General features: G+C 49.4%; 1 protein-coding gene across 1 annotated transcript in view; it reads left to right on the forward strand.

Annotated features, from left to right (window-relative positions):
* Positions 1-647: 647 nt before the first annotated feature.
* The window catches only part of FAN1 (FANCD2 and FANCI associated nuclease 1), a 32,161-nt gene continuing 17,543 nt past the window's right edge, over positions 648-15,265 (forward strand). The window contains exons 1-6 of the mRNA XM_070044845.1: positions 648-710; positions 1,188-2,594; positions 5,364-5,504; positions 8,168-8,369; positions 9,926-10,159; positions 14,652-14,783. Of these exons, the coding sequence (XP_069900946.1) occupies positions 1,340-2,594; positions 5,364-5,504; positions 8,168-8,369; positions 9,926-10,159; positions 14,652-14,783 (1,964 nt within the window). The 5' untranslated portion in view covers positions 648-710; positions 1,188-1,339. The remainder of the gene's footprint in view (positions 711-1,187; positions 2,595-5,363; positions 5,505-8,167; positions 8,370-9,925; positions 10,160-14,651; positions 14,784-15,265) is intronic.

Here is a 15,265-nt window from a genome sequence, read left to right on the forward strand (position 1 = left end):
AAAAGTATATATACTTTTTCAGATTCTTTCCCATTATAGGTTATTTCAAGATAATATTGAATATAGTTCCCTCTGCTACACAGTAGGTCCTTGTTCTTGATCTATTTCTTTGCTCTTGAGGTTATGGGCATCTATTGCAAAGGAAACATTTATGTTTAAATTTATTGCTTCAGGCGGCGAACGGCATCTCCTCCGGGAACCCCAGCACGCGCTTTCCGGCTAAGTCGAGTCCACGCCTGTGTCTCCTCCCAGGAGGCCGGTTTCCTCGGACTCCAAATGCACCCCGACCAGCAACCTGCCCACGTTCCCGGCGGCCCGCCTCCCCCAGGTGCGGAGGGTAGGAGGGGCAGAGTCTCGGTTGACCTCCACCGGGTAAGCCTCCCTGGACCCGGGATGCCTTTAAAGTGGGAGGGAGGGGCGATCGATCGCTCGAGCCTCCTCTGACTGAGCCTGTGGCGGTCGAGCCGCGGGGATCGGCTGGGAATGCCTGGCGCGCGGAGCAGGTAGGACGCATGGGGCGGCCGGGCCGGGGTCGCGGGCGCTGGGTGGGAGGTGGGGAGAGCTGGCGGCTTGGGGCGGTGAGGCCGGGAGGGGGTGGGGGCGGGGACAGAAAGGGGGGAAAGGGGGGAAGGAAGGAAGGGAGGGGGCGGGAGGAGGTCAGCCGAGCCGGCGGCGGAGCCCCAGGTGCACATCCCAGGTGCTCATCCCAGGTGTGCGGTCGCGGCCCCGCGGGGAGGGCGGGCGTGGCTGAGTCCGAGCCTTAGGTTCGGCGGCCAGAGCTGCGGGGGGACGGCGGGGGCGGGGGGGCGTCCAAGCATGGACAGATGCCCGAGACTTTGGGCGATTCTTTGTGCAGGCCTGTGAGGGCGGGATAGGCATTCTCTCTCCTGGAAAAAGTTAATGATGCGGTGCTTTTAAAAAAGGACCTGGCATAGTCAGATGTTCCCTTTTTAAAACGGCTGATTTTCGATCTTAAAGAGAAGTCTTAGAACTTATCCCCATGTCATTTCTCGGCTAAGGGACACACTTGAGGTCGCGTGGACAGCTGAGAGTAGGCCTTGGTCTTATGTTCCAAGCGCAGGGTTTTTCTCATCCCATGGGATTCTGCCATTGCACGTTTTAGAGCTTACCCCCTCTGTTGTGGAATTCATAAAATGCTATTAATCCACATGCGTTTTATTTTGTAGGGAGAAGAAACTGACTAAATGAATAACATGAAGTCCAATAGAATCCTACTTTTTATCATTTCAATTCAGGGGAGTAAAAGTAAATCATTGCTATCTTTCCCTGCTGATTTCTTGTGTTTTACTACTTGAAACACCCAGTTTTTCTAATACTCATGATGTCTGTAGGGAAATCCTCAAAAAAAAGACCTCGAAGTTTATCAAGCAGCAAAACTAAAAAAAATGAATCTAACTCTATTATTGCGTTTTTTAACAATGTACCACCTGTTAAACTTGCCTGCCCCATTTGTAGTAAAATGGTGCCAAGATATGACCTAAACCGTCACCTTGATGAAACGTGTGCTAACAGCGGTGACATCACTCCAGCTGACCCTGGGCCTGCTGACTTAAGTTCAAATGTGTCCACAGTAGATTTGACCAATATTGCCTTAGAAGAGGTAACGCCAGAGAAGTCGTCACCATCAAAGATCAATTTAACCCCTGGCCAAAGCGATTCAGCAAAAATGGGCATAAAACAGCAGACCAGCCCCTATTTTAAGAGTAATGGTGACGCAGTGTGCAGAAATCAAGATGGGCTGAGACATCATAATGTGAAAGTCATCCCTCTGGGAAGCCTGTCATCTAAATTGTCCAGAAGATACATAAAGGCTAAAAGATCAATAGATAAGAATGAGGGATTCGCCAATCAGAGTCCACAGAGTTTCTCGTCCACAGGGGTTAGGAGCCTGGTGGATCAGTGTTCAGAGATGGAAGGCCAGGATCAGCTTTTGGAGAATAGTTCTCAAAAGGAAAACATGTTTGCCTGTAATTCTCTGGAGGAACCAAGCACTCCCGAACATATTGTGGGAGGCTCTACAATAATGGAAGGTGAAGGCCTAATGGCTGCACAGGAATGTGGGAGGTCAACTCTCACCCCCACCTTCTCAGATAATGCTCCCGTGTTACTTTCACCAGATTTAACTCTTGGACATAAATTAAAGTCTGCTTCAGAGGACCATCTTGCAAAGCAGGAGAGTATCAAAGGAACAGATGATAAAGGTGTTGAAAACTGTGAAGGAGGTGGTTGTGAAGAGGTAAAAATGACTTTTGTTTCACAAGCTCCAACCCAGTCATCACATTGGGAGGCAAAATCTCATAATTCTACACACGATGCTTCTATATGGAGTGACAGCCAAGCACTTCCTCCAGAAGGTGACAGTGGCTTAAAGAATGAAAGCACTGACCGAACTCCTTTGGAGCAGGGGTCAAGCTGTGATGTTTCCCGTGTAACAAGTCCAGCACCGCCAGACCATCCTTACTACCTTCGGAGTTTCCTCGTGGTGCTGAAAGCCGTGTTTGAGAATGAAGAAGACAGGATGCTCTTTGATGAGCACGAGAAGGGCATTATAACTAAATTTCATCAATTATCAGGTATCTTGAACGTGTTTGCTTTCGAGGCTTTGTTTCCCCTTTGCTGCCCTGATTTGGTCTGAGATGTGATAGGCAGAAATCTCATGACCACAAGCAGTCAGTGTGGTTTTGGGAGTCCCCTGGGAGTACTCATGGGCCCCACAGCCAATGAGAGTTCATCTAGAGAAAGATATGCCTGTAAAAGAGACAAGATTTTTGGGCCTGGTGATGTCTGCTTCTGCAGTATCATCCTTACAAGCTGTACTTTGGTTGTATTGGAAGCAGCTCTTTGTCCTGTTTTTGTATATTTGATGGTTGTAAAACAACCTGTCCCAGATTAGAAAAAAAAAACACAGTGTGATTTAGGAAAGTGTACTTTGCATTTCGGGCACGTAATCAAGCTGACTGTTAGGTGATTTTGTTGTTTTTGCAGGCCACTTCCTCAAAAGTGAAAATAAAATACAGGGAAAAAAACAAACCAAGGTATACTCAGGCATATTCTTTTCGTCCAACAATATTTTAGTTGCCTGGACTCTACCTTTTAAAGTCAGGGTGTGCAGGAAGTGGAAACTTTCAAGCTAAATTGGTACATTAAAAACTTTTTTGGTCTTTTTTTTCTTTTTAAATTTTGTAAATTAGTACGTTTAAAAATATGCCTCAGTTCCGTGGCAGCCGGCGGTGGCTGTGAGCCAATAGCGCAGGTTTGGAGCAAGAGCGCCCCCCCCCCCTCACCCCGGCCCTTGATGGCTGCTCATCCAAAGGGCCTTGATGGCTCTGTGCAACTGAGTACCTCCCGAGTAGGAAAACCTTACTTGGGGGCCACGCTGACCTCTAGTAATAGTAGCAGGCCTGAGTCCCAGTAGAGTAAAAAAAAGAAATCCTGAGTGTTACCAATAATGGTTAAGAGAAAGGCTTCGGTTTTACATTCACACAAGGAAACTATGGCTCTGCTTGTGTTACTTTTTAACACGTGGGTGATACTTCTCTGCACAGTTCTTTTTTTTTAACATAATAAAAAAATTTTTTTTTTCTTTTTTATAAATTTATTTTTGGTTGCATTGGGTCTTCGTTGCTTCGCGTGGGCTTTCTCTAGTTGCAGCGAGCGGGGATTACTGTTCATTGCTGTGCGCGGGCTTCTCATTGCAGTGGCTTCTCTTGTTGAAGAGCACAGGCTCCAGGCGCGTGGGCTTCAGCAGTTGTGGCTTGCGGGCTCAGCAGTTGTGGCGCACGGGCTTAGTTGCTCCGCGGCATGTGGGATCCTCCTGGACCAGGGCTCGAACCCATGTCCCCTGCATTAGCAGGTGGATTCTTAACCACTGTGCCACCAGGGAAGCCCTTTGAACAGTTTATGAAGTATCCACACAGCTTCCATCTCTACTTGCACTGGCCTCCCCCGTTGTGGGTGTGAATGACCCCCACTGACTGTCGTATCCGGGGTGGTCACAGATCTTTGGTTGGGTGCTGCTTGCATTCATGTGAGCAATTGTTTGAATAGCTGGTGGCCCCTGGCTTCAGTATGATTGAGAAGTAGGAGCAGTTTCTTAGTGTAAGTTCTGCAGATTCTTGTGGCTTGCTCTCCACAGAGAATCATCTACAGTGTCTCTGTTGTAAAAATAACTACTGCAAGTCGATTTTGCCTCTTTAAAGAAAAAAGAGAAATAAATGTTGAAGATGTAACAAATACAGTCATACCATTTTATTTTATTTTATTTTATTTATTTATTTTTTTGTGGTACGTGGGCCTCTCACTGTTGTGGTCTCTCCCGTTGGGGAGCACAGGCTCCGGACGCGCAGGCTTAGCGGCCATGGCTCACGGGCCCAGCCACTCCGCGGCATGTGGGATCTTCCCGGACCGGGGCACGAACCCATGTCCCCTGCATCGGCAGGCGGATTCTCAACCACTGCGCCACCAGGGAAGCCCCATTTTATTTTATTTTTAAAAATTTTCAGCTGCGCCATGCAGCATACAGGATCTTAGTTCCCCGACCAGGGATCGAATCCACATCCCCTGCAATGGAAGTGTGGAGTCTTAACCACTGGACCGCCAGGGAAGTCCCCATACCATTTTAGAGTTAGAAATTTAAAGATAATTTGGGTAATAGGAAAACTTGAGACCAGATTAATTAAATAGCTTGGTGGAGATCACTGCCTTAGAGATGGCCACCCCACCAAAGCTAGACTTATTTTTGGAAAATTCTTTTCAGATGATTTTCAGCCAAAAATAGAATAATGCATATTAAACCAAAAGGAGAGAACAAAATAACGGGAACCCTGGGGGGTTTCTTTTGAGGGAGTAGAAATGTTGGCTAGAAAGTAGGGAACCCGGGTCTTAGGTTTTTAAATGGCCAATAATCATTACCAACTTTGGAACTTTTTTTATGGTTTATACACTAATTATTGAATACCTCATCGTGTTTAATCTTTTCACCAACTTTGGGAAGATGGTGTTACTGCCCACCCCCTCTTCCTTTTTATAATAGAAGAGAAAAGGGAGTCTCAGTTCCAAAGACTTGCACAACTGGGGGGGCAGGGCTGGCTTTGCATCCTCATGCTTCTCCTGTCCTGCAGTGACAGGCATACAGGCCAAGGAGACATCGCCACGGGACTCTGTGTTTGAAATGTTACGTCTTCCTAAGGAAGAAAATGATTTTCTTGGAAGATCCGTTGAGTCAGCCTCTGTGTATTTCTAACAGCCTGTTTTACTCACCTCAGTTTACAAAAGTAAATTATAGCATATGTTTTCGAGAAGAAATAGAAGGTTTTTCACTATTTTTCTTAACTTTGTTGCAGCTAGCGGTCAGAAGTTATATGTCAGACTTTTTCAACGTAAATTCGGCTGGATTAAGATGAACAAACTGGAATATGAAGAGATTTCCGCTGACTTAACCCCGGTGGTTAGAGAGTTGACGCATGCAGGCTTCCTGCAGACGGGTACGGTTTGTCCAGGGGAACCAAATTGAAAATCCGACGTAGGGAATCCAGTTTCTGCAAAATGAGGCTGATGTTAGTTTGGTGTCGTCTCCTGATTGGTGCCTGGTAAATAGTAATTGTGTATGTCTTTTTAAATTGAGTTTTGAATCTTCTTAGGACGACAAATTATTCATGTGTTGTTAAAGCCATCCTCAGCCTGAGTTAAGACTCCTAGGATAACAAAAGATGGCCTGCTGCTGTGTTCTGATGGTCCCAGGCTTAGTCCCGTAAAGTCACCTAGGGATAGATGGGTGTCTGGGTCCACAGGGGAAACTCATCCCTCCTGGCTCTCCTTCCAGCAAGAGCTTGACTCATCTTACCCAGTTTTCTCATCTTTTTGATGGAACAAAGCTGGTTTGTTTGAAGCTAGTATTGCCTCTAAAACCTTAATTTGCCCCCCATGTATACACAGGCAGCTCTTATAATTTGTAGGTTGATTGTCTCAGGAATTGTTTCACTGATTTAAGCCCATGTGAATATGAGGTAACCTTGGTGGTCTCATCAGTAGCTTTCACTAGGTCCCTACATGTGTTGAGTACAATATTGTACTGGAAACGTGGGTATAAGGAGGATGAAAGATGTGAGTCCTGGGTTCAAGTTGTTCACCGTTTAGACTGAAATAGGGGAATCAAGCCAAAGCCAGACGGTTTCTGTGCGGCAGAGTTTGTAGTGCAGAGCAGTAAGTAAGTGCAGTTAGGGTGACGTGGTGGGCCTGGCTGGGGGGAGTGGGGAGCCTTGGGGGAGAGGCCTGGAGGCTCCGTGGATGTGAGGGCTTATAAGGGATCAGGCAGCGGGACCCCGGGTTCCCTCACATCAGGCCATCAGGGGCACTGGAGAGCTTGTGTCCTCACCTGACCTGGAAGATTAGGTGCAGGTTCCAGAAATCTACAGCTGTAACAGGCAAGCCAGGTGAGCCTTGACTTACCTTTATTTATTTTTTAATAAATTTATTTATTTATTTATTTATGGCTGCGTTGGGTCTTCGTTGCTGCATGCGGGCTTTCTCTAGTTGTGGCGAGCGGGAGCTACTCTTCGTTGGCTCGCGGGCTCTGGAGCGCAGACTCAGTAGTTGTGGCTCGTGGGCTTAGTTGCTCTACGGCATGTGGGATCTTCCCGGACCAAGGCTCGAACCCGTGTTCCCTGCATTGGCAGGTGGATTCTTAACCACTGTGCCACCAGGGAAGCCCTGAGCCTTGACTTACCTTTAAATGACAGTTAAGCAACAAAAGCAGAACCCCAGTGACCTAACGCTGCCCTCAGTCCTGCCCAGGTCCCACCGTGGTCTGCACAGCCCAGTGGGGTGTAGCCCTGGCCGTCCCCTCACTCTGCTCCCTGGGTGCTCTGGCTGAGTGCACCCCTCTTTCAGAGCCTGTGCCTGCTCCCACTCGGCTCACCCCCTCCTGTCATCCAGCTCTGCTCCGTGTCACCTCATCAGGGACTTGCGTGACCACCTAGTGTCAAATACGGCCACCTCCCGCCAGTCCATTTTGCCTTGCCCAGCTTTGCTTTTCTTTCTTCTTTTTTCCTAGTTCATTCTTCCTCCTTTTATTTATTTATTTAAAAAAATTTTATTGAAGTATAGTTGATTTACAGTGTTGTGTTAATTTCTGCTGTACAGCAAAGTGCTTGTTATACATATATGTATTCTTTTTATATTCTTCTCCTTATGGTTTATCACAGGATATGGAATATAGTTCCCCGTGCTATGCAGTAGGACCTTGTTTTTCATCCATCCTATATATAATAGTGTGCATCTGCTAATCCCAAACTCCCAATCCATCCCTCCCACCCCCCTCCCCCTTGGCAACCACAAGTCTGTTCCCTATGTCTGTGATTCTGTTTCTGTTTCATAGATATGTTCATTTGTGTCATATTTTAGATTCCACATATAAGTGATATATGGTAATCGTCTTTCTCTTTCTGACTTACTTCGCTTAATATGATCATCTCTAGGTCCGTCCATGTTGCTGCCAGCTTTGTGTTTCTTTGTAGCAGTTGTCACCCCTGACATTTATTATGCTAGGAGGTAAGCTCCCTGTGGGCACAGATGCAGCTTGTTCACTGTATGCCATGGGCAGGTGCTACCTGGCAGGCAGTGTACACCCAGTGAGGACTTGCTGCCTGGAGGAAGATGGCCCTGCCCTAAGCTGTGGATGCAGTGAAGCCAGAGACCAGCCAGCTCTGATTCAGCTGCATCCCGGGGGTCAGCCTTGCTGTCTGGGTCCCCTAATAGTGTGATGTACACATGTGTGCCGAGCAAGTGACCCCATGAAAGTCTTCTCAGCCCCAGGCCTGTGTGGAGAGAGGACAGCTGATGAACAGTTGACTCTGACCTGCTCTGGAGAGGCCCAGCCGTAGGTTCTGTTGTGAGCGATGTACCAGTGGCTATCCATGTGGGTCTTTATTTTATTCAGATTTTCTTTGAGAAGTTCTGTTGTTTTATAGCCTTTGTGAAATATCTGTTTTCCGTAATTTTTAACAATCAGTTTGGCAAACTAAAATTTCTACAGTAGCATTTCATTTTATTTGCATGTGAATTTTCTTCTTAAAGTAAATAAATCTAGAAAACAGTAAGCTTATTTAAAACTACTTTAAATTTTTTTTTTTTTTTTTTAATATTTCAGAATCTGAGTTGCAAGAACTGTCTGAGGTGCTCGAGCTCCTTTCTGCTCCGGAACTGAAAGCCCTGGCAAAGACCTTCCACTTGGTGAACCCCAATGGGCAGAAGCAGCAGCTGGTGAATGCGTTTCTCAAATTGGCCAAACAGCCTTCAGTCTGCACTTGGCGCAAGAATCAGCCTGGCATTGGTGCAGTGATTTTGAAAAGGTTTTGTGGCTATTGTTATAGTAAAAACATTTGAAATGTTGATAGCACGTATTTAATTTATTTATTTTTATTTATTTTTAAGCTGCGTTGGGTCTTCGTTGCTGCGCATGGGCTTTCTCTAGTTGCTGAGAGCGGGGCCTGCTCTTTGTTGCGGTGTGCGGGCTCTAGGTGCACGGGCTTCAGTAGTTGTGGCATGAGGACTCAGTAGTTGTGGCTCGTGGGCTCTAGAGCGCAGGTTCAGTAGTTGTGGCGCACGGGCTTAGCTGCTCCATGGTATGTGGGATCTTCCCGGACCAGGGCTTGAACCCATGTCCCCTGCATTGGCGGGTGGATTCTTAACCACTGCGCCACCAGGGAAGTCCTGATAGCACACATTAACTCTTATGATGGGTGGTACGTATTTTCAGATTGTAATTGTTTTTTTCAATTGCAGTTAGGTTGAGAAGGCGGTGAACCATTATTATAAAGACTGGATTCTTTCTTGGTTTATTATTCCTAATTCTTAAGATACCACACTGATTTCTAGGACCAAGAAAAATCAGGAGGCAAGAGATTAGAGGCACTAGGCCCTTGGCAAATTCTAATATTTTATTATTCAAGAAAAATGCAGTTTTAACTACTATTCTTATAGGAGTTTGGAATGTCGGTCCGCTGGACCTCCTTGGGACTCTACATGGAGATGGAGGAGGAGGGTGTTTTCTGGCAGTCTCTGTCGGTGAATGGTCCTCAAGTAAATGGTGGTGTGATGGGAATCCCACCCCTGTGTCCTCTCGGCTGTGGTGGTGGCACTGATCTCTGCACGCCCCAGGGATGCCACTCTGCTTTTGACTTAATGGCTTTTGGGCTGGTAGGAAAGTGTGAGGTCCTCCACTAGACCAGTGGCTCTCAGCTGGGGGCGACTGTGCCCTCCAGGGGACACCCGGCATCGTCTGGAGTCGTTTTCATGGTCCTGACTAAGGTGGGTAGTGGGTGCTACAGGCGTTTAGTGAACGGAGGCCAGGGACGCAGCTGAGCATCCTCTAGTTCACAGCCTGGGCATCACACCCCCAGGAAAGAGTTACCCGGCCCGGATGTCAGTAGCGAAACCCTGCCGTGTGTGGTGTTGCAGTTGTTGGAGCCGGAGGGCCCTGGGCTTAACATGCCGCCTTACCAAGAGCCTTTGGTAGCGACGTTCTACGTAAATACCTATTATTTCATCTCAAGTGTCACTGGAGTCAAGATTTGAGAATTGCTAGTGTCAAATAGATAACACTTTCATGAGTTTTCCTGGTATTTCACATGTTCAGGACCAGCGTAAACCCTATCCTGCTCTTTTATTGAGGCAAACAGTGCATGAAATCATTTGCAGATACAATTTCATCTAATCCTCACCGTGTTCCTAGGTGGGGCTCTGAGCCCCAGAGAGGTTAAGAAATGCTTTAAGTCACACAGTTGGAGGTGGGAGATTTGCTTCAGGCTTAGAAAAATGCATGCTGTTTAGCTTGAAATAATTTGTGAAATCTGACATCCAAATGCTTAAAAGCCAGAGAGTTATTTCCATATCATGTATTTTTCAGAGCTAAAGACTGGGTGGGACAGTCTCTGAGAGTGTGTAGAGACCCCCGGGCTGTGTTCTCCCGGGTCCTGCTGCTGTTTTCACTGACCCACGAGGTGGAAGAGGAGGAGGCGGCCTGTGGCGGGCAGGGCCAGCTTTCTACGGTACTGCTGGTCAACCTTGGCCGCATGGAGTTTCCCAGGTATACCGTCAGTCGGAAAACCCAAATCTTCCAGGATAGAGAGGATCTCATCAGGTAAGGGCGTGTTTGCTCTCTATGAAATCTGTGTATTTTAAAATTTATGTAGAAGGCTTTGTTATTATTTTTTGCCATCCACAACAGAAACATGAGTTCATAGCCAAAATCGTTGTTTTAAAAAATTTATTTATTTTTAAACTTCTGTCTGTGTTGGGTCTTTGTTGCTGCGCGTGGGCTTTCTCTAGTTTTGGCAAGCGGGGGCTACTGTTCGTTGCGGTGCGCGGGCTTCTCTTGTTGCAGAGCACAGGCCCTAGGCACACGGGATTCAGTAATTGTGGCTCACGGGCTCTAGAGCGCAGGCTCAGCAGTTGTGGTGCACGGGCTTCGTTGCTCCGCGGCCTGTGGGAATCTTCCCGGGCCAGGGCTCGAACCTGTGTCCCCTGCATTGGCAGGCAGATTCTTAAGCACTGTGCCACCAGGGAAGTCCTCACTTTTGATTCTTGATTTAAGGTTTATGACTCAAATTTAGCAGAAATTGATTCTGATATTTGATTTTAGGAAAGTTGTTTAAGTGTTGTCTAGTATGTGCTTTAAAAAATAAACTCTTGAGATTATTGTATCAAAACAGGGTCAGTATAAACTGATTTTAGCCCATTTTGCCATAGTTATCAGGAAATTCAATATCCTATTTGTGTTCAGTTAGAATAACTTTTTTAGTCAAATCTTCTAGTAAGAATATTTCTTCTGACTGTGCTTTCTTTCGTCTCATGTCCTTTTACATCTTTGTTTTTAGTGACTTGGTGCTGTTCTCTTTGGTGAGAACTCTGAAGCCAGGTTCCGGTCTCTCTAATGAACCATGAATCTACTCTGTGCCTCAGTTTACTCATCTGCAAAATGGGGAGATAATAGTACATTCCCACAGATCTGTGCTGATATGTGAAGCGTGCTTAGAGCCTGGCCTGTGGGGATTGCTCAGTGCATCTTAGTGGTAGAATTGTCATCATTACCGCGTATCTAAGGGAGGTTGCTTTTCAGTTCTATGGTTGACAAAACCATGGTTGACAAGTTCAGAAGTGGGGAGGCTAGGGAGAAAAAATAAACCATCATGTCTTTTTTTTAGAAAGTAGTATCCTATAAATGTTAAAAATAAGTCAACATTCTTTTGTTATGCAGAGGGCTGTAGCACGGAAACGAAATCTGGTTGAAGTGACTTCAGGAAGGGTGATTATACAACACCAGTAGTGTGACACCTGGCCTGAGGAACCTTTCCCACCACCTTGGTACTTGAAATAATTGATCCTTTCTTTTCTTTTCTCATTTATTCAGTGCCCATGGGTTGAGTGTTGAGTACCTATTACGTGCCAGGTGGTGGAGTTGCAGTGTGAACAGATAGGGTCTTTGCCGCCGTGGGGTTACGCTTTACTGGGGAAGACAGGAAAGAAAACAGAATAATATGATAACTGCGGGGCAGGCTGGAGAAGTCCTGTGTAGATAGTGCGAGGCAGAGAGTGTCCCCGAAAGGTTGGAATTGAGGCTTGAGAATGAGGAGGAGCCGGTCCTGCAGGGGTCTGGGTGCCCGCGCCCAGGCTCCGTGGGCAGGAGAGAGCTTGCTGACCTCTGGCCGGAACCTCAGGGGCCTTGTGAAGGGGAGGTTGGGCAGGACCGCAGGTCAGGGGACGCTGGGCCTCAGAGCCCCGGTGAGCCGACTGGGTCATATCCGCTGGATGGGGAGCTGGGGAAGGGGTTTAGGCAGGCGAGGGATCTGGTGCACGTTTTACAAAAGTGTCCCGTGGAGTGGCGGCTGGGGGGCGGCAGGAGGCTAATTGAGCGTTGGTGGTCCGGATGGAGGTGTTGGCTGGGCTGGCAGTGGCGGGCATTGTAGAGAAGTGAACGTGCGAGATGTTGGGGAGGAAAGGAGTGAGTTTTGGTGTGGGTGGTGGCGCCATCAGATGAGATGGGGGACGTGGGGGGGGGGCTGGGATGCCGTGGGGGGATGCCCCCAGCCCCATGACTGAAGCTGCCCCGTGTGGTACTGGGCGTGCTGTCAGGAGCCCAGGACGGAGCTCGGCCTGGGGAGGAACTGGAGTCACCAGCACGTGGCCAGGGATGAGGTCCCTGAGGGAGAAGAGGAGGAAGGAGCTTGGCAGCCAGCGCCCAGGGGCTGGGCAGCACATGGGCGGCGGCAGGGAACCAGGGGTGTGTGTGGTGGGCGGACCCGGAGAAGAAGAAGGTGTGTCAGGATGGGGCTCGATTGAACGCCCGGAGGAAGGGCAGTGAGGTCGAGTGGGATGGCCCACTGGGCTTCGGAGAAGCAGCCCCTGCTGTGGCGGCCTGCGACGGCAGGGCGGTCTAGTTCCCTGGTGTCTTCAGGGTAGGAGATACTCGTGTGTGTGTGTTTGTGTACGTGCACGTGTAGATAAACCCATAGAAAGGGAGAGGCAGTCGGTGGAGGAGGAGGAGGGGACCTCCTGGGCCCCGGAGCACCGGCGGGAGGACTGGGATGTGGGCAGGGTTGAGGCTGCCATGGTGGAGGCTGGGGACCCCTCGAGCAGGGCTGGGCCGAGGTGTGTGAGCACGTGCCGAAACCAGCCGGCCTGGCTCTGCGATCGTCTTCAGCACGATTCGGGGAGTTGGTGCAGGCCCAGAGGAGTGAGCGGCCAGGGCACCCCGACCAGGGTGGGGCTGTGGCCGGTGTGTGTTCTTCCCCAGGCGTGGTCTGTGGGCCTGCAGGACAGGAGGCACTATGGCTGGGACAGGGACCGTTCTGGAGGTGGGGCCTTGGTGAAGGTGGGGAGCTGCTGTCAGCAGTGAACGAGCTGGAAGGATTGGGGGCGGGGATCAGTGGAGGAGATGCTTGAAGTCAGCATCTTGAGGGTGACTCGGTCCATTGGGGACAGAAGGTCTCAGTGGTCACGGGCATGTGGGTGGCTGAGAAGAGGGTGGAGAATCGTGTTATCAGGGAGGAAGGAGGTGGAGAATTCTGAAGTCGTGGCCATCGTGGCGGGAGACCCAGGGAGACCAAGGCAGAGGGGACAGGGACAGGGGTGGGGGGCGCTGGCAGGTGCCCACAAGGAGGAGGCGTGGGCTTCGGAGGTGGGGGCTTTGGAGGCGGAGGTGGGAGGATTTGGAGGCGGAGGTGGGAGGGAGGAGGATGCTTCCATCCGTCTGGGCCCTGAGTGAGGAGAGCTGTCCCTGCTCGAGGGGGGCTGCGGGGAAGCCGTGCTCTCAGCCAGGTGTACGGAGGGCAGGAGACAGAGATCGGGGTGCAGGAGGGATGCTGTTCTTGGCAGCGCGGGGGTTGGGGGGGAGGTTTGGGAGACGGGAGGGAGGGCTGGTGACCGTGCAGGCGGCGATGGCGGCACCGTGGGGCTGGCGCTGGGCTCAGTGGGCTCGTGAAGAGGGGGCTTGGTTCAGGTGGGCGGGAGGGCACTCCTGCCGGGTGGGCCAACCTCCGGGCACCCTCTCCCTGTTTCTCTTTCCTTATCGACCTTAGAATTGTCCAGTTGCACGTTATAGGAGAGTTAGATCGGGCTTCCCTGGTGGCGCAGTGGTTGAGAGTCTGCCTGCCGATGCAGGGGACACGGGTTCGTACCCCAGTCCGGGAAGATCCCACATGCCGTGGAGCAGCTGGGCCCGTGAGCCATGGCCGCTGAGCCTGCGCGTCCGGAGCCTGTGCTCCACAACGGGAGAGGCCACAACAGTGAGAGGCCCGCGTATCGTAAAAACAACAAAAAAAAACAACAACAAAAAAAGAGAGTTAGATCGAAGCGTTCATGAGCAAATTTTTATATTTAGAGGCCATTTCTTTTACTCTTTTTTTAAAAAAAGTTATTTTATTCCAGTATAGTTGACTTACAGTGTTAATCTTTGCTGTACAGCAAAGTGATTCAGCTCTACATCTGTCTTTTACTCTACGTGATAGTATTTGCACATATTGCTCGCGCGTGCTTTTTCTTTTAAGTGTGAGTCCAGAACACAATGACTGTGCCCTCGAAGTGTTAGAGAACTGATTGGGCGAATGTCTCAGGTGCCCTGGCAAGTTGTCTTTCTTCACTGAAGTGTGTTCATAACACTTCAGCATGGCCGTCTCCCAAAGACTGTCCCTGAAGTTATTTTTGAAAATCCCCGATAGTTCTCTTAGCTCGGGCAGCATCCCTCTGTCTGCCTCTGGCTCAATGATTAAATGACCAAACCTACGCTTGTGTGTAATTCTGAAGTCAGTTACCTGTTTACAAGGTTGCCAGATTGCTGAATGAACGAGCATCAAAAGTCAGAAAGGAAGCGCGGGTCAGTATTACATGCATATAACGGGATGTGTTATGTACTAGCGCGGTGTGAGTGTTTTCATCTTTCCGGTTGGGTAGCCTGTCTGAGTTTTTCTAGGCCACTCCCGTCGGGTAATACATCAAATCATTACTGAGGTAAAATGTAACGCTCGTATTTTCAAAAGCAGAGTTAGACGTGGTGGACAGGATGTGGAATTTTGTGTGTCAGTGCTCGTTCACCCCTGAAGCTTGGATGGCCTGGCCCCCCCCCCCGCCTCCTGCAGGTACGCAGCGGCCGCGCACATGCTGAACGACATCTCCACCGCGATGGCCAGCGGGGCCTGGGAGGAAGCCAGGGAGCTCGCTCGGTGTGCAAAGCAGGATTGGGACGGACTGAAAGGCCACCCGTCCCTGAGGTGAAGTGGTTCTCGGGTCCCTGTCAAAGTTTACTGTCTAGCCGAGTTGTTCTAACTGCTTAGAACAACTAAGGAACTTGGGTTCCTGTCGGACAGAGGTTGGTAGCCTCTTCCGTGGAGGGCCAGCTAGGCAGTGGTCAGGCTCTGCCGGCCACATGCTCACTGGCCTCTGCTGTCCTGCTGTGAGCGTGCCCCACCTCCCTCCCAGCGAGTGGGCGGGGCTGTCCCAATGCAGGTGTGTTTGCAGACACCGAAATGTGAGTTTCATGTAATTTTCACAGGCCACAGACTATTTTTCTCCTTTTGACTTATTTTAACCATTTAGAAACGTGGAAATCACGTTTGGTTTGTATATATACGCTGGGTTTGTATAAAATCAGGTGGGAGCCCTGTGTCTGGCCCGAGGGCGGGCGTTTGCTGACCTCCAGCCCTCATTTCACACCGCTTTCTGGGGGACCTTGGAAGGGTGGCTGTGAGAGCGT

This window comes from Globicephala melas, chromosome 2 (assembly GCF_963455315.2).
Source record: "Globicephala melas chromosome 2, mGloMel1.2, whole genome shotgun sequence".
Classification (NCBI taxonomy): domain Eukaryota; kingdom Metazoa; phylum Chordata; class Mammalia; order Artiodactyla; family Delphinidae; genus Globicephala; species Globicephala melas.